The following is a 26,193-nucleotide window of genomic DNA, read 5'->3' on the forward strand; positions in this document are numbered from 1 at the left end:
TGCTTATAGCAATCCTCCTTACTCCCTTTCAGGTCATGACAGTTCAACAGAGGGGGAAACTTAAGTGGGAAACTTCAGCCCACTGTTTCTGGATGAGGTGGTGGCTGGATAGGATGCTGATGCCAAAGCTGTGACAAAATTAGGCATGAGATGTTCCATGAGAACTGATGGATCTGTACAAAGACTACCTGTAAGGGCAAGGCCCGGAATGGAAGACTGCAGTTGATAACATTGGAGGGGGCAGAGTGTAGCCCACACCCAAGACGAAGGAAGGAAAGAACTTAGGAGGGAGATGAAGTGTTTCCAACAAAACCACTAGCTCTGTTTTATTAGGTAATGGTGTTTGGCAGAAGACATTTAAAGGTAATAAGATCAGTGGAGGACATGTGCCACTTAAAATGTTGCAAGGTGCTGTGACAATCATGGGTGGCAGTGTCAATATCCCTGCTCCACTATGAAACTAGCCAACAGCAAATGGGGCCTGTGGAGCGGAGAATGGCAATTCCAGTAGTGTGAATTATCTTATTGGTCAGATCTCAACCACTTCGTCAATACAATCTGACAAGGAAAGTGTGAACATGACCTGGGAGGCATACAGAGGCCAATCTGCATGATGGAAAGCCCAGTGGGGTAACATGACCAGTGAGAGCCAGAAAGGGAATGAGAGAATGAAAGGGTAATGATCACTATTGCAGAGGTCATCATGTGGGCCCAGTGCAAGGAAGGAAGAAGGGTACGGGAAACGAGCAAAAGATCAATGGCAGAGAAAATGCCATACACAGCGCTAGAGTGAGTAGGCGAACAGTCATTAAGAAGGCACAGGTTGCGGTCTGCAAGAAATTTAAATTTGTCAGTGACGAGCCCCTGACTAGATGAGAAACGGTGATGGGCATTAAGTCCCCCAAGAATGTGGAAGAGAGGGGAGAGTTGCTGAAGGGGAGTAGTTAGCGGTGCAGATGTAGGCTGCTTGTCAGGAGGGAGATAGAGATTGCAAACCACGAATGCAGAGTCCAAGGGAACCAGAAAGCAACTGCTTCCAGTGTGGTACAAAGAGGGATCTGTGTATTAACAACGTTTGTATGGACCAATGTGCAAATGCTCCTGGAAGCCCTCAGAAGGCTGGCCCAGTTCAGACAGAAAAAAACAGAACCCATGAAAGGTTGATGAGTGAGCATTAGTAAAATGATTCCTGAAGAACAACACAAACTGCCAAGTAAAAGGAAATAAGGGATTGCAACTCCGGTAGGTGACCATAGGATCCATTACAATTCTATTGAATAAACAAGGAAAGGGATCGAAATGGGAAGCAAATAGGGTGGATTCAATCACGCCACTGGGACACTATCCATCACCAACAAGGGCGAGCTGACAGCCACAAATGTTCAGAATCAGGTTAGGAGGTGGGATATGGCACCTTCAGGGGTACTGGGAGGGGTGTAGGGTTGTCCTAGAAATTATGTTTCTGCTTCTCTTCCTTAGTTCGAGAAGGGCAGAGCACAGACTGGGAGCAGGCTTCTGCAAGATCTGGAACCAAAAGACAGCAGGCAACCTTGTGGTGCACAGACTGTGGGTCTCTCTCTCTCCCTGAGAGGTGCCAGGGGGAGGAGGTCCTGGGAAAGAGCCCCATCACCAGTGGGTGCCACTTCTCTGGCTGAGAAAGGGGATAGGCACCCAGCACCTAGAGGGGAGGACAGGGGAACCAAAGGGGAGGACAGGGGAACCAAAGGGGAGGGTGAGAGGAGGGGAGTGAGACTGGGGTAAGGAGGAGAGGAAAGGACATAACAGGCAAAGTTAGATGTCATCAACACAGGGTGAAGTTGTTCATATTTCTGACAAGGCTCAGTGTAGTATAAATGATCAAGGGACTTATACTCCTGATCTTCTTTTCCTTCTAATAAACCTTGGAATCTGATGAGCGTGGAGAGTAATGGTCATGACAGTTAACACATGCACGTGGCAGAACACAAGGCTCCCTCCTCACATATGGAGAGGCAGCAGCACAGGTATCATAACTATGATCCCTATACTGATAGGGGGCTCAGCCACATGGGTACATAACACCTCACCCAATGAGCTGGCTACATGCACTGGTGACATAGCAGGGTTTGGGGGGGGGGGGGGCTATGGCAGGGAAGGAAGAGCAGAAGGAAGGGGGAGATGAATCAACATTGTAGACACTAGGGAGGAAGTTCTTCCTCAAATGGCTTTACAGAGGGAAAATTTAAAAGTGGGGGTCATACTCCACAGGGAAACCAAAAATGCCAAAACGTAAGGGTGAAAAGGAAACAGTACGGGGAACAAAAACCAGAAGGAATACAGGAAACCAGGTGGATAGCCAGGTCAACATGAGTAAGAACACAAAGAGAGGGGAAGGACGAGCAGAGGGGGAAGGACAGGAACTGGGCAGGAAATGCAGCCCAGGAAGGAAGAATGGGATACAATAGCTCGAGGTCCCATGTGTGTCACATATCAACTCACGAAAGAGCTGTGAGTCCCCTGGGGGGAATTGTGACAATGTAATGGGGTAGTTGTGTGTAAGGGTAGGGGGTGGTGGTAAGAACTGATGAGTAAGACCAAGCTTTGAATATGGAAGGACGTCAAAGTAGGAGCAAGTTGCAGCAGTTATGTAGAGTTATGCACTTACTGGATTAGCAAAGAAAATTGCATCAAACCAATCTTTGGACAAAGACTACAACTGCAAAAACGTATGCAAAATTCTCTAATGAAGCTTTTTTTTTACCTTTACTCTCCTGGATAATTTGATGCAGCTCCTCTACAGCTTTTTACCTCTGTAGCTCTTATAGTACCATGACAGTTATTTCTTACTGCCCTAACATGTGTTCTGTCACCCTGTTTTGCCTGATATTTTCCAAGTATTCATTTTGTCATTATTTCTGCAGCGCAGGTTTCCATTTCTTATCAGTCACTTTTCATCATTATTCTGAAAAACTGCATCTTAAATGTATCAACTTTCTTCTTCTCAGGTTTTTAAATGGAAATATAACTGTGTCATAAATATCGTCAAAGGTGAAAGTTTCCGTCCAAAGTTTTAGAATAATCCATTCCAATAATAAGAATACATTAGGCATTTGTCTGATAAGATAAAACATTGAGGAGCAGCCAGTGTCTTTATTTTGATCAGTTTGTTTAGAGCTTTTGCAAAAAGCCACTAACTCGTCAAGCAAGGCAGTGCACCAAAAGTGAGGTGTAGATGGGAATGAGTCTCTACAAAAGTGTATTATACTCTTGGGAACTTTCACACAGGACATGCTAACTTACAGTAAAATTCAGAACTTTCAAAGATGGGTGGCAGTGAACTGATTATCAAATTGTAATGCATAGAACATGTGCATAACCATCATTTCACTTGTGCACCACGTGATTAGGTTTTTTATGCAAATTATGTATGGAATTAACAGGGCCTGTATTAGGCCTAAACAACACAAGCCAGCATTTGTGGCACCAAGCAGAGGGAAGTGCCAGGATGCCAAAACTGTAAGATTTCTCTACAGGATGTATCACTATCAGTAGCAGTAACTTGCAACATTTGTATACTATGCATATCACAATTAGTAACGACAATTAACAGAGATGAGAATACATGAGGGAAACAAGAGAGAAGGGGACACCATATGATAAGTTGCTTACATGTAAGAATGTTCTTGAACTGGCTTGGAATTAACAAAATACCTGTAGTAACCAAGTTGCTCCTGTACAAAAATGACGAGTTTGATGCATCTCTGCAATTAGTTCTGACTATTAACCAATATAACATTGCCTCTGAGCTTTCACGGGGCACATAATAGTACTTTCAGAGGTGTTTGAACTCATTCTGCATGTCTTCAGAAGATTTAATTAAAATTAAATGAAATTAAAATTAGGGTCAAACTGCATCACATTCATAGTGTTGAGAACTATTTCATGTAGTAGTCTGTTTTTAGCACTTACACTATGTTAATTCTCATATGAAGTATCTGATACTCCAGAGGCTTTGCTAGTACAAAAAATCAGGAATTAATACAAAAAGCAAACATTGCCACCTGTGAAGTATTCTGTAGAAACTTCACTCCACACTCAGGTTGTCTGACCTTACTAGTATTTTAGCTTCCCTCCATCTGAAGTGCACCACATTTTGACACAATCATTCATCATATGTACTTTCACTGTCAAAGTGACATCAGTGATTATGTTGTAATCCCTACAAATATATGATACTTTTCATTATTTAGATGATTGCAGAATGAATGGCAGGTTTGCTTAGTGAAGACAAATTTCATGTATTACAGACAATACTGTCTGCATTTTATGTTCCTTTTTACATGTGCTGATGGCAGTTGCTTCTCCCTTCACATTAGCAGAAGCTTGAATCAGATTTGCCACACACACACACACACACACACACACACACACACACACACACACACACACACACACACAAATATTACATACTTCCTCCAGCTTAAGCAAATGGAGCAAACTGGTTTGTTCTTTTTGAATTTGATGGGTCTACAGTGGGCTTCATGAGACTTGTGGAGGTACCATTAGATCATGGGCAGTTCTACAGAAAACCCCACAAATGTTTTTTTTTAACATTTTTCTGTTGTCACCATACCAAAACCCAGCAAATTTTTATGATATACTCTTAAGAGCCCAATGTCTAACGCCCTTTTAACTTTTCTTGACACTTTTGTCTGTTTTCAAGATGTAGAGGTTCAAAGCTATCCTACTTGTACATGTAAAATCCCCTGTTGGGCGCACATTTAGTTTATAAAGTGATACAGCATGGAGAAATATGCTGTAAAGTGTTTCCAGTACCATCTGAGAACCCCATGTTGTAGTGCTGAAACACATGCAAAAATTTTTTGGACATAAAATATGGTCTGAAGTGCAAATTTAGTTTTACATTGTTTCAGTTTCATGTAGGTAAACCATCTAAATTTTACTGTACAATACATGGGTTTTTCGTATGATTACATGCCCTGATGCAGCAGGGGAAAAATGTAACTAATGAAAAAACGCTCCTATTGGAGCACAAAAAATGCTAATATTTTCCTGTTTATGTAAAAGACACTGAAAAGTTGCCTTATCCTACCTTCCCTACCACTTCTAAAAATTTTCTGAAAAATTCTGGCTTGCTAACATATTCACACTTTTTATGCTGTGCGAAGAGACAGTGTCACTGGGAAACAGAAAAGTAACAAATACTAGAACATAGTAGACAAAAATTGTGTTACAGAAAGGGTGAAGGAAAGAACAGCAGTGTGAGAAAAAGATACCAACACAATGGCAGTGGAACACAGTTGACAGTAACAGAACAGTGCCAAGGAATGACCAGAGACAGTACCAGACAAGGAGAAAGTGGAAGTGGGTGAGACCCAGTGATAATGAGAGACAGTCAATGGCTCAAGTGGGGGGGGGGGGGGGAGGGGTGAGTGTGGCGGGGAGGGGGGAGAGAGAGGGAGGGAGGGAGAGAGGGGGGAGGGGTGTAGTAGTAGGAAAGAACAAAGGAAACTGTGGCTGTAAGACAAGAGACAGTGACAGACACAAAGAGGGAAGTATAGTGAGATGGGCTGAAAGAGTGACAGAGAATGAGTAAATGGGACTGGATGTGTGCTTAAGTGACTTACTGTGATAGGCTAGTGGGTGTGAGTGAGTTGCAGGTAGCGGAACTTGTGGGAGTGAGAGGTGACTTACATGTTAAAAAGAGCACAAATATGTTAGCAAGCAAAAATTTTTGGTAACATTTTTGAAACTATTGAGGAAGATAGAATGATGCTACTGATACCCCACTTTTTAGTTAGAGTTTTTTAAATAAATAGAATAATATTCAATTTTTTTTGTTCCAACAACAGCACTTTTTTGCTGATAAGTCCATAATGACCAAACGAATAAAAAGTGTCATCCCCTCATAATGATTACTGATGGGAACTGAAATGAAATGAACTGCATCTGGTATGTCAGCTTCTTCGTTTGACAGAAAAAGTATTTACGACATCTACTGAAGAGCACAGCCATATAGTAATTCCCCTTTTCTTTATTTGTGATGTTTCAATTACAGTCTGTGAGGCTAGATATTACTCATAATTATGCCTTACATCCAAATTGTATTTTGGCTGCCAGTGAAGGTAGTAGCAGCCAGCATTGGCACATCATCTAAAGGTGGGCGTCCAAGTGTTAATCAGTGCAGCATGTCAGCTGAGCAAACATATCCCTCCTGTCACTAGTGGAGAATTTGCAACATTGTAGAATACATTTGGCAACTACATGACCATCAACTTATATCGTGATGTGGTTCACTATTGTCCTGTTAAATTCACTTGCAATTCTGTTGTCATTTTCAACAAATAATCTGAAGGATTCTCTCTTAAAGTGTAACATTGGGGTGTCCAGTTTATTATTTGATTCCCAGAAGGTCATTCAACACGGAATCTATAACCTATATTTAACACTACTAATTATTTCTGTTAATCAAAATATCACAGTGAGAACACACAGCCATACTGAGTGGTTGCCTAAATGGTAACATGGCACTTCATACAGGGAATACTACATTAGCTATAGGTCCTAATAGCATGAAAGGCCCAAGCATTTTGTCTGCCTTTTTACATCTTCTGTTACTGAGATATAAGCTTCCTGACTGAAAACCATTAAGGACATCTTCACTTTACCAACTTAGGTCTCATCCCAGTATCAATGTAGTACCCACTAGATACAAATGCGAAAAATTTAAGAAACTGTGACATTGCATCCTTGTTAAAACATATTTTTCTCCTTATACCAGCACAAGTTTTTTGTGAATAGAGAATTCAGTTGGTTGTGTGTGGCATTGAATAATTTGTTAACTGGATTTGTGGGCCTACTCTCACTGCAAGGTTTACATATTTTTGTGGTAATCCCAAAATTCTTGTTTGGTAGGACAAGAGACTCCACTAGGAAGTTCACAAGTGCATAATAACTTGCTAATGTGTGATGTTTTGGGTAGTCTCATGTTGCAAACAGTATTCCTTTTTTTTAAGCTAGATTTTTGTCATAAGAGTATCCTGACAAATTGCCACTTATATGTATTAGCACAGACCATATTTCATAGTGTTTCTCATTGGTTTTTGAATATAACAACAACAAAAACACAGACAAATTAATAATCAACACTATACACAGTTTCCTTAGTCAATTTTCGTATGTTGCAGGAACAAGGTGTCTCACTTGTTCAAACATATGCAAAATGTGATGGACACATGCTCTGGGATGCAGTTCTCGACACAAAAAATGATATTTGTGCCACTATCTGCATAACATCACATTTTGAAGGCTCACATTTTTTTTCTTTTCCTTTTCTTTTTAGGGCCAACCAATGGGTAGAAATACTGAATTAAAGTTTATGTGAAATACTGATGTCTGTTGTCCCTTTGCAGTGTAATTAATTCAAGCTTCTAAGTTAATGCAATCAAAACCTATGGCCATACGCATAACATATTTTGATACAAATTCACTCATGAAATCATTTACACGCATATACATGTCGGTCCTGGTGGTCTAGTGGTAAAGTATGTGCCTGGAAACTGGGAGGTTGTGGGAACAATTTTTTATCAGATCACTTAGTTTTCAGTCTTCCTTTTAATCCACCCTTCACATTTCAAAGCTGTGAGGAGTAACCAGAAACAGCACACACTTTGGATTCTATGTTAAACTGTAAATCCTCTTTCCCTAGCTGGATACCTGGGGTAGGTTAAGGATATGCATATCATCAAAGTGGTGTCTAACATAAGACTTGCACCAGGGCCTTAAGCCAAACAAAAATCACCATTATCATTGTCATTCTCATCACCACCACCATCTATAAACACAATTTAATTTTGTACAGAACCCTTGGAGGGCAGTCATACTCGCACTTATCCAACTTTTTGGTGAATTTGTCCTTGAGGACTACATATTTCAATAATCGTCACATAATATGCTGCACGAGAAAAGGTCACTACACCCATATCTACACTCCTAGAAATTAAAATAAGAACACCGTGAATTCATTGTCCCAGGAAGGGGAAACTTTATTGACACATTCCTGGGGTCAGATACATCACATGATCACACTGACAGAACCACAGGCCTTAGACATAGGCAACAGAGCATGCACAATGTCGGCACTAGTACAGTGTATATCCACCTTTCGCAGCAATGCAGGCTGCTATTCTCCCATGGAGACGATCGTAGAGATGCTGGATGTAGTCCTGTGGAACGGCTTGCCATGCCATTTCCACCTGGCGCCTCAGTTGGACCAGCGTTCGTGCTGGACGTGCAGACCGCGTGAGACGACGCTTCATCCAGTCCCAAACATGCTCAATGGGGGACAGATCCGGAGATCTTGCTGGCCAGGGTAGTTGACTTACACTTTCTAGAGCACGTTGGGTGGCACGGGATACATGCGGACGTGCATTGTCCTGTTGGAACAGCAAGTTCCCTTGCCGGTCTAGGAATGGTACAACGATGGGTTCGATGACGGTTTGGATGTACCGTGCACTATTCAGTGTCCCCTCGACGATCACCAGTGGTGTACGGCCAGTGTAGGAGATCGCTCCCCACACCGTGATGCCGGGTGTTGGCCCTGTGTGCCTCGGTCGTATGCAGTCCTGATTGTGGCGCTCACCTGCACGGCGCCAAACACGCATACGACCATCATTGGCACCAAGGCAGAAGCGACTCTCATCGCTGAAGATGACATGTCTCCATTCGTCCCTCCATTCACGCCTGTCGCGACACCACTGGAGGCGGGCTGCACGATGTTGGGGCGTGAGCGGAAGACGGCCTAACGGTGTGCGGGACCGTAGCCCAGCTTCATGGAGACGGTTGCGAATGGTCCTCGCCGATACCCCAGGAGCAACAGTGTCCCTAATTTGCTGGGAAGTGGCGGTGCGGTCCCCTACGGCACTGCGTAGGATCCTACGGTCTTGGCGTGCATCCGTGCGTCGCTGCGGTCCGGTCCCAGGTCGACGGGCACGTGCACCTTCCGCCGACCACTGGCGACAACATCGATGTACTGTGGAGACCTCACGCCCCACGTGTTGAGCAATTCGGCGGTACGTCCACCCGGCCTCCCGCATGCCCACTATACGCCCTCGCTCAAAGTCCGTCAACTTCACATACGGTTCACGTCCACGCTGTCGCGGCATGCTACCAGTGTTAAAGACTGCGATGGAGCTCCGTATGCCACGGCAAACTGGCTGACACTGACGGCGGCAGTGCACAAATGCTGCACAGCTAGCGCCATTCGACGGCCAACACCGCGGTTCCTGGTGTGTCCGCTGTGCCGTGCGTGTGATCATTGCTTGTACAGCCCTCTCGCAGTGTCCGGAGCAAGTATGGTGGGTCTGACACACCGGTGTCAATGTGTTCTTTTTTCCATTTCCACGAGTGTATTTAATTATACAAGATGAAAAGTGGTTTAAAAATGTAAAGATGTGAGAATGCTCAATATCTGGCTGTGTGTTTACATGTGGCATATTTATTATGAGACCATAAACACACCTGAGTAAAAAATTAAAGCAACAAACAGAAATTTTGCAAGGTTGCATTTATTTTGCTATAAAACAATATAAACAGGTAATTGTAAAGTAGAAATAATGTAAAGAATACAGAACATAATCAACTGCAACATGCATAATGGTAGACAAACATGTTCTTAATTTTTTTCCAACTTAACAGACTTGCAATACACACATTCCGACAACTGGTTAATGTGCTCAGTAAAGAGTGTGACCACTTCTGGCAGCAGTACAGGCCTGACAATGGTGGAGTGCACTGTGAATGATGTCATCACTCTTATTTTGAGGCAATAATGCTCATTCTTCCAGCATAGCTGCTTGTAAGTCTTGGTGAGTGGTTGGTGGATGCTGATGTGATGCAACCCATCTCCCTAATTCATCCCAGACATGCTCTAATAGGATTCAAATTGGGAGAGTGAACAGGCCATGGCATGTCTGCAGTATGTTCCATTTCCAGAAAAACATCAGCCACCTGTGCTCTATAACATCGAGCAATATTGTCCATCAATATGAGGTCTTGGCCCACAGTGCTGCCCAACAACCATGCATTAGATCCCAAGATTTCCTCACCACTGTACTTGATAGCAGTTAAATCCTGCTGATTCACCTGTACAATTTCATGAAGAAGTATCTGAGTGATCCACATAATCCCTGCCTACACATTAGGAATCTTCCCTGATATTGGCCTCTTTACACAATGTTTCAGTCCCAAAATCGTATTCCACATTCCCTCCAGATGCAAGTCTATTGAAAATCACTCTCCAGAGCAAATCGGGACTCATTTGTGAGAAGAACAGTAGCCCATCGTTCAACCATCCAGGTGGCATGTTGACACTTCCACTCTAGAGGTTCCCTTCTATGAATACATATCAGAGGTAAACCGACAGCAGGTCTCCAACAATGAAGGCCACTCTGCTGAAGGCTTCTGTAAATCATTTGCCTTGAAACAACATGTCCATGGGATACTGCAAGGTCAGATGTCAGTTGCAAAGCAGATTAAAGTGGTACCATCATGCCCTTACAGCCAAATAACAGTTCACTCTTTCAGATGTCACACGTACTTGGCCCTGTCCTCGTCTCCAGGACATTGTTTTGGTCTCTATAGCCTGTCACCTCATCCAAGAAACAACAGAACAATTCCCATTGAGCCATTGGGTCACATCAGTTTGCGACTCTCCTGCTTCCATTCTTCCTATGGCCCTCCACAGCACAGTGTCTGTGGAGGTCTTCTCTGTGTCATACTGCACCATCTATGACTGTGTACACAGTAATTGTGTATGTGGGACTACCTTGCAGACACCACCCAGCTTCACAGGTGACTTGATGTCATTGCTGACATGGTTGTCTGTTGATTGGAATGCCATCTTCCATGCAGAACATGATTGTACTGGCATCTATTGACAGTCTGCATGATTATGACACGAATTAGACACAGTATGGGGAAGTAGCAATTGCTTTGAGTTAGGACACCAGTGTAAATATATCAGCATAGGTTCAACATATCCAGCAGAAATTTGAGCATGCTAGTGTTTTGCCAGTGCATGCAACTGGCTGTTATGTAATTTTACTTATGTGATTAAAAAATAAAGTAAAAATAGGCACAGTGAAGCCAAGACAGCTAGTCAATATCAATGTGGACAATCAACGAAATGAATGTATCTGAGAGGTTGTAAAGAACCTCCAGGATGGATCATCCTTCATTATGATGCCATCATAAACAATGCTCTGTAAATGTTGGTGGTCTGTTGGAATGACTGTAGCTACATGTGCTTAAGGTCTGGGCTCAATTCATACATCAGACAACCATTTTTAGCAAGCAGATACAGACCCTCTACACATCTGGTAATGCAAGCTGAACATAGAGTTGCACAGTGGTTGCAAATCCACATTAAACATGATGTCCCTTCGCTACCTACTTCAGGACAGTCAGCATAGATTGGGACTTGACAGAGGCACAACCCACACCAGGTAACAGCTGTTGCCAGTTTGGTTTCTTACATGTGAAATTTCTTTCTATTAATGAGCCAATCATCATCTGAAGTAACAAGACACTTATTTCTTATTATATGGTAATATTAGATGTTGATGCTGGACTGGGATCTGTTGGGTGAGATGATGCAGTTACACTGTTTCATTGTTTCCCCAAGATTCCGAACTCCCAGATGTCTCGACAAAGAGTGTGTTTGTCAGTTCAAATCCTAATCTGGCACAAAACTTTCCATCATGTCATTTTAAGTTGAAGCATGTGCACACGAAACTACAAGTCACGAATGGTTTAGATTTTTATTAATATCTCACCATGCGTTTTCAACTTTAAGGACTGGTAACAGTTTCAACTCCCAGACAGACATACAGATTTTGTCATATAATTTCATGTTCAAACAGGCCAATAGTACATACTGGTTACAAAGAACTCTATAATCAATATCTCTTAATGAGTGGTCACCAACGATGTGCAAGTTTCAACTCCCACCCAGCACAGAAATTTTTCTCACATTATTTCCAGTTGAAACATGTGTGCATCATAATGAAATAAATAGATTTTTAAAGTCTACTGATGGCTAGAAAATTATCACGATAGGTACCTTGTTCAAAGTTTTTCATCTCAGCATTTTAGTTTGTCATCTCTCAATTTTTTATACCTAACATTTAATTGTGCTTGGTTAACAATCTGATTAGATGCTTGGTTTGAATCCCCATCCAACACACAACTCTATGCTGCGTCACTTCAAGTTTAAACCAGTGACTGAAACCTTTCTTAATACTTTTCTCTGTTAGTTAACAGAAACAATAGTTGCTGGATGCAGTCCTTGATTCCAGTAGAGTGTAAAAATGTTCGTAACATGATTTCATGTTGAAACTTTCCTTTTAAAATATCATTTATTGTAATATATTTTATTTTAGAAGTGAAATGGCTGTATCATCTCTAGTCACGTATTTTCTGATAACTGCATTACTGCAACATTAATTTGCATATGAATAGATAACCATACAGAGCAGTTACATCTTGTGGTCTCTTGTAGTACCAATTTTGTATAGTCAAATGACTGTAAAACAGAAAGAGAGCGGAGAACTTTTAGTAGAGTTGCACTATGTGGGTTGCACACAAATTATGCGAAATCCAATTCAGATTATTCCAATACTTTTGAGCATGGTAGTACAAGCAAAAATCCACATACACTAGTGTAATCATCTGGTGCCAGACTGTACTCCAAAGCTACAAAGTTTTGTTTACATAATCGAAAATGAGTGTACAGGAAATGTTCTATAAACATAAACTAGGCTCAGAAAACTTATCACATACTGGTCGCCTAGTTAACAATATTTCTAAATTGTACTGCTTCATGAAAAAATAATGTAATATGCACAATAATCCACCTAACACTATAAAACTTAGCTATTCCAATAGGCCTTTTTTTAAGAAGTCAGTCATTGAGGTTACATTTGTCTGTACAATAGTCATTTTCAGTCATTTTACACAGCACAGCTCAAGTAAGATATATGTCATAAGTTAACAGCCTTGTTTAGAGGAGTTTGGGTGCATTCCACTGATTTGCAAATTAGTCTAAATCAATCCACATTTGCTGAACAACTTAAGTGATACTTGGCTATTTCTGTGTATGAACCTATCAAGATTATACTATTCCTACAATAGTAGCTGTACACAGAACACCAGCTTTCTAAGCTAACACACACAATTTATTTACTACCTGTTTCTGTTATTATGTCAGTGACTTCAAGATGGTGACTTCGTCAAAACTGGTTTTTCATAAATAAATGCAGTGTGTGGTGCAAAGTACTTCTTGCACCTATCACTTATCCCCCTTCCCTGCTCCAATCACGAATGGCGTGTGGGAAGAATGACCATCAGTAAGCCTCTGAACTGACTCTAATACCTCAAATTTTCTCAATGTTGTCATTCTGTGAGATGTATGTGGGAGGAAGTGAAATGTTATCACACTCTTCCCAAAAATACTCTCACAAAATATCAATAGCAAACCTCTCTGTTATGAACAACAGCTTTCTTGTAGTGTGTGCCACTCAACTTTGTTGAGAATCTCTGTAACACTGTAGTGCCAACCAAATGATCCTGTGATGAAATGTGATACTTTTCATTGGATGTTCTCTACCTCTTCTATTGCTCCTACCTTCTTTCATGGATAAGTTACATTAAGATTTTTTCCTATCAATCTCAGTCTGGCATCTGTTTTCCCCACTATTTGTTTTATGTGCTCATTCCACTTACGATCACTCTGGATAGTTACTTCTAGGGAATTTATGGTAGATGTTGTCTCCTGCAGAATGAGATTTTCACTCTGCAGCAGAGTGTGCGCTGATATGAAACTTCCTGGCAGATTAAAACTGTGTGCCGGACCGAGACTCGAAGTCGGGATCTTTGCCTTTCATGGGCAAGTGCTCTACCATCTGAGCTACCCAAGCACGACTCATGCCCCGTGTGAAGTTTGTAAGGTAGGAGACAAGATACTGCCAGAAGTAAAGCTGTGAGGAAGGGGTGTGAATTGTGCTTGGGTAGCTCAGACAGTAGAGCACTTGCCCAGAAAAGGCAAAGGTCCCGAGTTCAAGTCTCAGTCCAGCACACAATTTTAATCTGCTAGGAAGTTTTATATCAGCACACAATCCACTGCAGAGTGAAAATCTCATTCTGGAAACATTCCCCAGGCTGTGGCTAAGCCATGTCTCCACAACTTCCTTTCTTGCAGGAGTGCTAGATCTGCATGGTTCGCAGGAGAGCTTCTGTGAAGTTTGGAAGGTAGGAGATGAGATACTGGCAGAAGTAAAGATGTGGGGTCGGGGCGTGAGTCATGCTTGGGGAGCTCAGACAGTAGAGCAGTTGCCTGCGATAGGCATAGGTCCAGAACACAGTTTTAATTTGCCACGAAGTTTCACTGTTTCCAGCAGTTCGTCAACAATAGTGTAATTTTACAGTGGTGGATTTCATTTCCTACTTATGTACAATATGTTACATTTTTACATGTTCAGGGTTGATTACCATAACCTGCATCATTCATCAATCCTCTGTTGACTGTATTGCAAATCGTTACTACCTTCTGGCATAGACAACTGCATCATCTGCAAACACACTAACACTCCCAACACTTTCTACTATATCATTTATATACATTGTAAACAGCAACAGTTCTATCACACTTCATTCTCAGTCAAAATTATTTACTGCTTTGATATGTTCACTTTAGATGCAAGGTTAAACAATAATTTGAATTTATATTACATGAAGATTAACAAAGTTATTTACTTACACAGTAATTCACAAATGGGAAATTCACTGCCCATAAAAACTTATATTTTCTGTGAGCTCTACCAGCACACAAATCACAAGTACATTTGAGGTTTCCACAGTGTCAAATGATGTCACTCAGTCATCATCAACTGTTTCATATTTCTCCTCTTTAATGTAATATTCACTATGTAGAGAACTATCTGGTAGCATAAAGTCATAATAAAAGAAAGATGATATACTCAGTTCAAATAGCTAAAAGTGATGAATGGCTTACCTGATAATCTGCCATGCTCAGTGGGTCACATTCATCGAGGCAATCATTCTCAGATGCCGAATCCTACACCAATAGTAATAGAAAAATAAAAATACAATGAATTAAGTATACTGAATTACCTACAATGGTTTTCAACACAAAAGAGAAAAGGAAGCTAGCCTCATTATTAGTTCGTTCGTAACTGCTCCATAGTCTACATGGGAAATTAATGGTGTAATATTGTATAAACTATGATTTGAAGAAGCATCTCAATTAACTGTGGATGGTATGTTACAGACAGATTACATTGCTGCAAGCACATATTGACATAGCATAACCATGTGTTTTGCAATAAATAACATTAGTTCCAGCACAAGGTGGCTTGTCCACGCACGACTTCCAAGAGGACCACAGTAAGCATCACAAATTCATTCCAATCCTAATATACTCGTCTTGCCCTGCAATTCATTGATCTTTCGATCAAGTTGCTCGAGCATGTCCTGTTCCCTGTTCAAGGAGAATGCCTCCAGATCACGAATACGTGAGGACCAGTGGCATAGCTGGGCCTGCAGCCACCCCCTCTGTTTAGGAGTCACATTGCTCCCCTGGAGAAACATAACATTTTGGAGAAAGTTCTCAACTCCCCCACTAATCAAACTTATGGTGTCACTAAGTTGCTCTATGACCTCCCCAGAACTTGCAAGCAGGTTATGCGATGCCCCCACACAATTTAGCAATTAATTCGGGCACCCCACCCTGTATGTGCTGCTTCCGAATCCAGAGTTCATAAATAAATTGATCATTTTTAACAGACCGAGCCCCAGGCAATCACGTTGCCCCACGATGATGGAAGTCACCGAAATGTAACAATCAGGAATTATCACAAACAGCAACACTTGGCAAATAGAGGTATCAACAGCAAATGCAAAAGAGTGAAGCAGTTAGCTTAAAGTCCCCCCACTGATCAAAGGGGAACAATCACTCTCTGCTACCATCTGATTGTACTCTTTCTACGAGGTCAAACTATTCTCCCAACCAGTTTCAATAACAAGTGACAAACAAACAGTTATCTTTAACAGTAATGATAAGGGAAAGGATTAATTTGCCCCAATGCTTCATTTTAGATTTTGCATTTATTGTCACACCTTTCAGTGTAAACCACAGAACAAGCACTTATATCAATGAGAGAATATTTGCACTTGTAATATTTGCTATATAACTTAAGAATGCATAAACAATAGGAATCTAAAATTAGTCCTTTTTAACAAATATTTTTAAGACCCTAAACAATAAAGATCAACGGTTAATACAGTCCCACAAACTTGAGCAAGGATCACCTTTTCAGTCTCTGAATGAAGTCAGTAGGTGATATAGGGGACAATCAGACATACATTAAATGTTACACCATTAAGGACGATCACTCATTAAGAATTACAACCACAAATTAAAGAAGATTCGTTTAAAGCAATTAACATCAATAGCAAATAATTAAGTCATGTCTCAGCAAATTTATCAAAACCAAATCTTTCAGTTCTATAACAATGTTGGATCATGGAATACGCTGGATTGCTGACACAGAAGCTTAAATTTTACCAAACAGCAATTTCTCCAGGCCTAGAACTATCTTAATAGTGTACAAGACTTAGGTTATCCAGAACTATTCTAATTCGCCTTTCTTGGGCATAATGGTGGAGTAGATAATTAACCTCTTATTTCATTCTCCTGGAACATTGAGCTGCAATAGACACTTGGGCAACTCTTACCCCAGTGTGGCTCGGGAAAGAGGATGGCTCCACCAGGAGGAGGAAACATTTGCCCGAACTGGAAAGGGAACTCGTCTAACACAAGCCACTAGGTTGGATGAATACCAGTCGGTGATTTTTAATCATTAACCAAAGCTTGCTGGCCAGCGAACAAAATTTACAGAGGCAAAGGAAGCTTTACTGGTGCTCACAAGAGCTGATAACTTCTGCAAATGAGATTCCAGCAGAACTACCACTGTAGTATCAACATGGGACTTCGGAGCTGAGGAGAGCAAGTCAACAATGGTCGCTACCCAACAGGCCCAACATTTCAGACAGACCGAGCAACTGACATCAGTCGTGGCTAGGCAGATTACCAAATAGAAACTCTAGCACTACTTTAAATATAATTAAATAGAACACTTAAATGACACCAGGACTAAACTCCTTAACCTTATATACACACAATAACGACCAAAGTTAAATATGCCTACATACTAAACACAACAGATATTGGCAAACATCAACTTAATCTAGCATTTCAGACATCCATAAAATTAATTGACTTTATCTCTCTGCCAGACAGTACAAGGATATTTAACATTTTACAATGTGCTTATCCAAACAGTGACCTATGCCATCCATGGGAAAACAACGGTTTTCAGAAGGACCATAGCCAAAAAATTTTTCTTTTTTGTTTCTTTACATTGCGTGCCTTCAGCCAGTATGGTGTACAAATGCACGATCATGTAAGGCGCCAGTAACACACACGCAAGGTAATTTCCGATTACAAACTCAAAGCAGAGAAACGTTGCCCCACAGTTATTAATAGCTCCCACAACACTGGGAGATTGGCCCTACCAGACAATGGCCGTTGCATTAGATGAAAAATCTTACTTTCAGTGACGACACCACCTTCTGGAGGTTATTGGCAGCTGCAGACAGACTTCATAGCTTCCCCAACCCATGAATGGAATCCAACGTTGTCCACAGATATATGGACTCTTGTTTCCTCACGTCCCGGGTTTTTAGGCCCATCCAGACTTAGCATAGAGGGACCGAGCATACCACTGCAGAACGGTTGTCCAGGGCTGAACACTCGTCTCAACTGCCTCCTCTGCTCTGGGCACAGCACACAGCGCCTCCTCCCAGTGGGAGGCTTCACAACGCCCTCTAGGAAAGCACGGAAACTCCAAACAGGAGTAAACCAAGGGAGAAACAGGAACTGTGGTAAATGACACGGTTCACATACCCACCAAGGTATAAGAAGACAAAGAGCTGAATGTGGTCTCCAAACAACACTGCACTTGTCATTTCTCATCTATACAAATCATTCCCCAACCTTAAAGCAGAAATAAGTTGAAAAGAAAACACAGGATTAAATGAGGATTGAAGCACAGACCTTTGGATTTGTAGTGTGACACCTTCGAACAATGTGACATGTCTATTTATCATCAATTTTTGATGTATGCAGGGCTTGGCCAGAAATGAAAGTTATAGAAGTAGGAGTTGCAGATAGCCAAGAGCTTAGAAAAAATAATATTTTTGACATAGGCTGGGCAAGGCAGGAGCCATTTATGTTAGTTTGGTTTCCAGGCATTGGTTGGCACTTTGAAATGAGTATGGAATGGTAATCTGAAAGTCATGGGGTCAAGATCCTATGTGGAAATTTATTTCTTTTTGTTTTTAATTTTATGCCAAGCTCTATATCTCCCACAAATTTTGACAAACTTGGTGATGATGAGTAGGCGCAGCCCTGCACCCCACTGTTCATTGAATCTGCCTGTGATTGGCTCTGTAGGTGAGTTAAGAGTTTCTTTTGTCTCAAAAAAGTTTGGACTATTTCACAAAAGAACATCAAAGCTAAGGGTACAGTGAGGGCACACACATGGTCAGAACTTGGGTTCAGTTGTTCCAGAAAGCAAAAATTTAAGTTTCACCTAAAGATCTTAAGTGTAATAAGACTGCCCATTTATCTGTGATCTGTCATGTACATAATACAAGAATATGCCACATGCAGTTGAATGTGTGTTTCTCTATAAATACTACTAGTTCCCTATCACAAATTCCAGAATCCACTACGTGCAATCAGCCTAAAACTAGACCAGAGAAAATAAATATTTACTAGACCTTAATGTATACAAGTAACTTACCTCCTCTTTCTTAACTCTGATAGGATCATATTCAGTACTGATGAACTCTTCATATACTTCAATCTGTAACAAACAAAGAACATACAAACTGAGTATCATTGCTCATGTGGTATATGCACACACTAAATTCATGAAGCGAGGAAACTTTTAGATAAAGTATTAAGTATGACTCGAGATTAAAGACTTTTGTCACTGTAAAAAAATTTGTTTTTTTCATTTATTCATTCATTTACTCACTCACATACAACATTTTGTAAAGCCCTACATGAAGGTAAGTTTTGAGAGGTGAGAAAAATGGCAAGACACACACTAACAACATGAACAGGCCAGGAAAGGTGATATCTGTAAAGTACACTAACAACCTAATATCACTTGTGCTAGTCTACACACATTGATAACAATAGATATTACTTTTACATTACCTGATTTGTATATGCATATTATGTATGTAAAAATATTCCACCCAGCATGTAAGAAATGTAAGACATGTGAAATACTCCAACAATTCAGGAAGAATGTAATAATTCCAACTCCCAAGAAGGCAGGTGCTGACAGATGGGAATATTACTGAACTGTAAGTTTAATAAGTTGTGACTGCAAAATACTAACATGAATTATTTACACAAGAGTGGAGTAACTTGTAGAAGTCAACTAAGAGTTCATTTTGGGTTCTGAAAAAATGTGAAGAAATGATGACCTTACAACTGATCTCAGTAGATAACTGAAGAAAGACAAGCGTCTTTCTACAGTATTTGTAAATTTAGAGTAAGCTTTTGACACTATAGACTGGGAAACTTTGAAGGTGGACTTATCTACATTGAGTCTAGAAATTGGACTGCTGTTATAAGAGTTGAAGGACATGAACCCAAGGCAGTAGTTGAGAAGGGAATGTGACTGAGTTGTACCCTATCCTCCCATTTTTTTTTCAGTCTGAACACCGGACAGGTAGTAAAAGAAACCAAGGAAAAAGTTAGAACAGAATTAATGTTCAAAAAGAAGAAATAAAACCCAGTGTTTACTGATAAAACTGTAATTCTGTCAGACAGAAAAAGGCTGGAAAGAATAATTGCACAGAAATGATGGAGTCTTCAAAAGGGCTTATAAGATGTAAATAAATATCCACAAAAGGACAACAGGGATGATGGAATGAAGCGAAATTTAATAACGTGATGCTGAGAGAACCAGATTAGGAGTAGCAGATGATTTTCGCTATTTCAAGAAAAAATACCTGATGATGGCCAAAGTAGAGAGGATGCTACATGAAGAAAAGCAATAGAAAAAACATATCTCCACAAAGAAGTTAACATCAAACATATATTTAAGTTAGGAAAACTTTTTTGAAGGTGTTTGTCTGAAGCGTAGTCTCATACAGATGTCAAATGTTAATGATAAACACTTCAGTAAATAATAGAGGCATTTGAAACATGATACATGATGCTACACAAGAAGGCTGATGGAAGGTGCTAAATCAATCTGGGTACCAACTGACTACAAGAAGCTATCATTTTGTAGGATACATCACAAGGAATTAAGAAACTGTCAACTGGGTAATGGCGAGAAGTGTGGGGGGTGGTTTAGAAACTGTTGAGAAAGGAGGCTTACTACAGTAATCAGTTTGAAATGGTCATAGCTAGCAGTAGTAAGTAAGTAAGTGTCATGCGACTAGGGTCTCCCATCTGGTGGACCGTTCGTCGGGTGCAAGTCTTTCAATTTGAGCCACTTCGGCGACTTGTGTGTCGATGGGGATGAAATAATGATGATTAGGACAACACAGCTTCCAGTCCCTGAGCAGAGAAAATCTCCGACCCAACTGGGAATTAAACCCAGGCCCTTAGGATTGACATTCTGTCATGTTGACCACTGAGCTACCAGGGGGTGAACGCTAGCAATAGTTATCCTAATATTTTGTTTCTGAATGAAGCACTGCTTATAAATCAAGGGCAAATCCATTTCTGCATCATGTAAACTGGTCAGTTGAAAATCCACACTGACTGAGAGAAAAGGATAAACAACTGTGGTCTGTCAACATGTGGTATATGCTTTGGAGGGACTGCATCATTTGTGCTTGTTTTATTGATGGAGTTTCTACAGTTTGTAACATATGTCGCTGCCATTTTAGAGTCCACTAGATACAAAACAATCCACATAATACCACCACGACAAATCTTCTATCCACGCAGCACAGATGACTACAGATCTTCATGTCACAACACTTTGAGACCATTCGACTGATTGCTTGTAAAATATGAAATGACCTGCCCACTCACCAGCCATTACACCTTTGGTCTTTTATTGGTTTAGAATATTAAAATGGGCAACTTACAATGCAAAATCAATGAATCCTGTGGTCATGAAGCACCATGCAACACATTTTGTACACTAGAACAGAGATTGTGGGACTTCTTCACCTGACAGTGGTACAGAGGCGGAGCAACATATACTATTGCTAAGACCAATAGTAGCTTTTATTTGATGGCAAAAGAATGGCAATTGCTGCTAAGATAAACATTGTTGGATTCACTAGAAAGTCTTTTATGACTACCTGACTTGTCAGTCTGTGCTAGATTAAGGGTTAACCTGTTACCTGTGAACCAATTTCATGCTGCTTCTGTTATCCTCCAGAAATGTGTAGTATTATGAGTCTTGACCCTTTTTCAGAACATGTATTATTAGCAAATGTCACTGAAGTGTTTTCTATCAATACATTCAAGTCTTATCAGATTTGTGTTACATCGCTCAACACTCACAAATTCCCTCCATAGCAAACTGTCTGTTTATCAAACATTTCATCTTCGCTGTAGTGCAGTGCTGTGGAGGAAGAAGAGAACATGAGCTGGTCAATATAGGAAATTGGGATGGGATCGTATTCAAAAAGTATTTACCCTTCTCCACCTCCAAACACACAACCCACTACACATTATATTGCTTAGAATTGGTTTGCAGCACTGTCATCATGTATTACTATCTGATCATGTTCCACATGTTCCACCATTATACACTTTGTCGGACTCTCTTTAGGATATCAGAGAAAAAAGTAAACATACTGTGTTTTTTTAAGTCTTCAGCAAGTAGAAGCATTAAAAATTACTTAAACAAGTTAGAAAATTCGTCACATTGTTGGCTATAGCTTAGGGAAAACTGCACCTTGCCATATTTACTCATTGTGAATATCTCTATTGTGGACTGTATCATCCTGCATACAGGCAAAATGAGCATCAAGAGTTAAGCATAATTAACATAACTGGAGCCAAATATTTGGGTAAATTACAGAATGAGTGGCTAAAAAGGAACATTTTTAAAATCCTGCCTGATGTCTACTGCTACGCTGTAACAGACTTTGAACCAGACTCCCAAACATATTAACTGAAGACAGGTATGCTTAGTTCATATGGAAATTACTTTTAATTCCTGTACTGTGATTTTGACTCACATTTCAGACTACTTTCATCATTATTACTAACAACAAATAGACATAGTATCCAAGGCCCTGGCAAAATCACAATAGCAAGAGGGTAAGTCTTAACTTTTAGTTCTAGTAGACATTACATACTGACATCACATATTCTGTCCGCTGTAGAGAAGTCTTTATGGAAGACTAACCTTCTGAAGAAAGGGGGAAAAAATGAGAACATGGGAAAAGGGATACGGATCTATGGTCACAGCTCACTTGCATACATCCACTTTTATAAATGTGTTTTACCACTGCATATTGCACTCTTTCAGCAAATACACCTCAACTCACTGGCCAACTGCAAAGATAACCCAAGGAGGTGGGGTACTATAAAGTCGACACTATATTTCAGTATTTTGGCTGAAATAACATCATAAATCACAAATGTTACTTCTTTTTGATGATCTGAAGATTTTGTAATCCCTTCTATAGTTTATAAGATGAAACTAAAGTCTAATGGAGGAATGGGCAATACCTGTATAAGTGTATTGCATCTCCTTTCAACAATTCATTTCTTAGCCCCTTTGTTTACAGCTAATGTTTGGCTTATAAATTCAATGAATTGTTCCAATGACTTGAATTTACTTTCATCTGTTTCACTGCTACACTCCTCAGGGAGTTCATCATCATTTGTTTTACAGAGTTAAGAAAATTTCTTTTGAACAATGCCCAAACTTCCTTTGTCTTGTTCTTGTAATTTTGAATTTTTTAGGTGTAGTGCATAGTTTTGTCTTTCTCACAATTCTGCAATTCTACTTGAAGTGCACATTGTTTTGATTAGAGTTAGTCCTCTGAATTATGTACAGCTCTAAAGCTCACTCTTCCTGAAAAGACACTTTGATCTCTGTTGTTAACCATCCTCTATAATGGGTGGGAAACACATGTTGCACATACACCAGGGGTGGTACTGATGATCACCACCATTCCAAGCTTGGATTTTCCTCAAATAGGGTATTCTTTATTTAGAGGCTATAAACTGTAAACACAGATAGAATAGAATTCTGAAATGAATGTCATGACACAGAGAGGTGTAACTCTTCCAGGTACCAGGAGTCTCACTTTCCTCATTTGCACACAGAAGCAGTTTTGTTCCATGGGTCTGTAGGGGATATTTTATTACGTAAACATTGTTTCTCATTTGGGACTTTGTAATAGGTGCAGTCTTGAATAAGTAACTGGAAGGTAATTTCAGGTTCACTGCATAGACCACAAAATCAGCAGTAAAAAAAGAAATGATTGCTTTCAACACTTTGATGGCACATTTCTTGTGCGTTTTTTGTTTCTGTTTCTGACTGCACATTTTCATTTTATAATGGTGGAAATTTTACAGCTAGTAACACATGAACACATGACTACGGCTGTTGGACCTGCAGCAGATTCCATTATCGCTTGTAGTACAATTTTCAGAGTTTAACTTCTGGGGAATCAGCTAACAACATATTTCATTGTTTTGCACTCAGCACTACTCCATCTGAAGTGATGGAGTGTGAAAAGCTGGGCCCATTTCATAAAATCTGAAAGAATTGTTTAAAAGGAAGAAAGAAATATGCACCAAAATGAAAGTTGGCAAAGCCCCCTTATAACTTATAACTACTCATGAGAGAGAACATACCATTACCTGTGAAGATCTATGCAGTTGTGCTCCTGAATTGCAAACGAGATGAACAATGGTAATTTTTGCTTATTCAAGGTGGTTAAGCAGAATCAAGCAGTCATAAAATTACGTAGTTTACATTTTGTGGCTGTTTCAAGGTGGTGTCTTTATTAGGATTAGGGAAATTCAAATCAAATGAGAAGACAAAGCTTATTGTTATGTAAGCAACTGCAGAATATACCACTGATTAATCAAAGGTTCAAGTGAGAACTGTGTGCAGACCATAACTCACTACTTCATAGTAAAACATGGCGTTTTCTAATCTCCAATGCTATGACACATTTGTACACAAATAATACAAGTCATGTGTCAGTCTTTCGTTGTGAGTAAAATGTGCAAATTTCAGAATTCATTACTATAACTGTTCTATATGGATTATTTTAAATTATGTATGTGTATGTACTATTCCAGTTTAAAACAAAGAATTCCTAATTGAAGTGATGGAAGACATGTAATGTAAAGTCAAAATGTGCCACAAATTTCATTCTCTGTTAGTCATCTTTGCAATAATACATATAAAACAGTTTCGGTGTATGTCATATTTGGTAAAACTTAAGTGCTTGTAATTTCCATGTTTGTGTGTAGCCCTGGATTGTAACACTATTCTCTCTTGTCACAATTACTTCTGCTCATTCACTGTTCCACACACTAGTCAAAAAGTGCCATTAATAGTAGATCAACATGTGACAAAAAATATTAACTTTCACCATATTTCAAAAATATTTAAAATTTGTCCTAGCAGCTAAAATTTTCATGGTTCATTTCTCCTGAAAAATTTCCACATGGGTTCTGAAATGTCAGAGTGGATCATTCACTTTTGAGTTGTTTCATTTCCATGCAAAAGTCTATCAATGGACCATCTGCTTTTGTTTCATACAAGAGAGAATATTGATACCAAAGCATTTTAGTTTATCAAGAATAATTTTGTTCTCCACACAAGCAAAAACCTTAGCAACCCAAAAGGATGATCCAAGTAGAGAGTTTTTCTTGTTTTGCTCTATCAAGACTTCATATTAGAGGTTGTAAATGATTTTCTCTGGGAAACATCACTTACTAACAGCCAATTCTGTAACTAATACAATATGTATGCAGAGTTAGCCATACTGTGTATAGGTTAGGATTATTGTGTCACCCTATGTATAGATGCAATATGAGGTCAGGAAAAAGCTGTTTTATTTTCAGCCAATTTTACCTCTATTTTTGACAATGTTTGTATTATTATATGCCAAGTTTTGTGTCTTTTTGTTCAAATTTGATTTTAGTTTCTGATGGGTTATTTTTAAGCGCTTCGTGTTGTTCATTTCTGTTTTCTTTCATTGTTTTATTATCTTTGTTGCAGATGATAACTATGAATTACAATATGTCTGTTGACATCAGATTTATTTACATTACCTGAGAAAGAAAACATTTTTTTAAATCTTAAAATTTAATATATTAGAAATCAAATCGCTCTCCAACCATACACTTTAAAGTTTTTTAAATGAATACATTGACAACTTTAAAATTCTCTCCTTTAGTATTATACCATCAACCCAACATTTTGCAGCAGCATGAAAGCAGCTGTCCAGAATCTTTATTTGAACTCAACAGACAAACTTCCTTCAGTCCATCATATGTTTCACAATATCTGCATCTCTTGTTGGCAAAGAAATTTTTTACTATTAAATTATGAAGGGATGTGATTCATTAGCTTGGATCTGTGGCTACGAGTTGCTCACCAAGTTTGAAGGCGAAACTCTGTGATTCAGTATTTGCTTCACTTCTGCCTGAATTATTTGTCACTTCTAATTTTTCAGAAGCTTATTTTCAAAATGTCAAATTATCAAAAATTTGTTTACCCATATTTATAGAGAATCATTCAAACTCATTTCACTTGGAATACAGGAGAACTCATTTCCTGATATTTAAACACAAGTTGTGCAAAACTGACTTGCTATGGAGAGATCACAAATGCAATTCAACTGCCCTCCACATCTGAATAGTATGCTGGTGAAAATATGAATATAACCAAATATAGTACTTGATTTTCACAAACCCATATATCAACATGATGCTTCTGTCAACCAGTCACAACACAGGGCATAAATCATACAAACATGACTGACATTACACTACTTGGTGAATGATGTTTGTGATGAGTAGCC

The 26,193-nt window shown here is 39.7% G+C and overlaps 1 protein-coding gene across 1 annotated transcript in view; it reads right to left on the reverse strand.

Annotated features, from left to right (window-relative positions):
• Positions 1–26,193, reverse strand: part of LOC126108647 (zinc finger protein 596-like) — a 112,150-nt gene that overhangs the window by 52,926 nt on the left and 33,031 nt on the right. The window contains exons 5-6 of the mRNA XM_049913958.1: positions 18,945–19,007; positions 15,071–15,133 (exon numbers count right to left, since the gene is read on the reverse strand). Coding sequence (XP_049769915.1) covers positions 15,071–15,133; positions 18,945–19,007 — 126 coding nt within the window. The remainder of the gene's footprint in view (positions 1–15,070; positions 15,134–18,944; positions 19,008–26,193) is intronic.

This window comes from Schistocerca cancellata, chromosome 11 (assembly GCF_023864275.1).
Source record: "Schistocerca cancellata isolate TAMUIC-IGC-003103 chromosome 11, iqSchCanc2.1, whole genome shotgun sequence".
In the NCBI taxonomy this organism is placed as follows: Eukaryota; Metazoa; Arthropoda; class Insecta; order Orthoptera; family Acrididae; genus Schistocerca; species Schistocerca cancellata.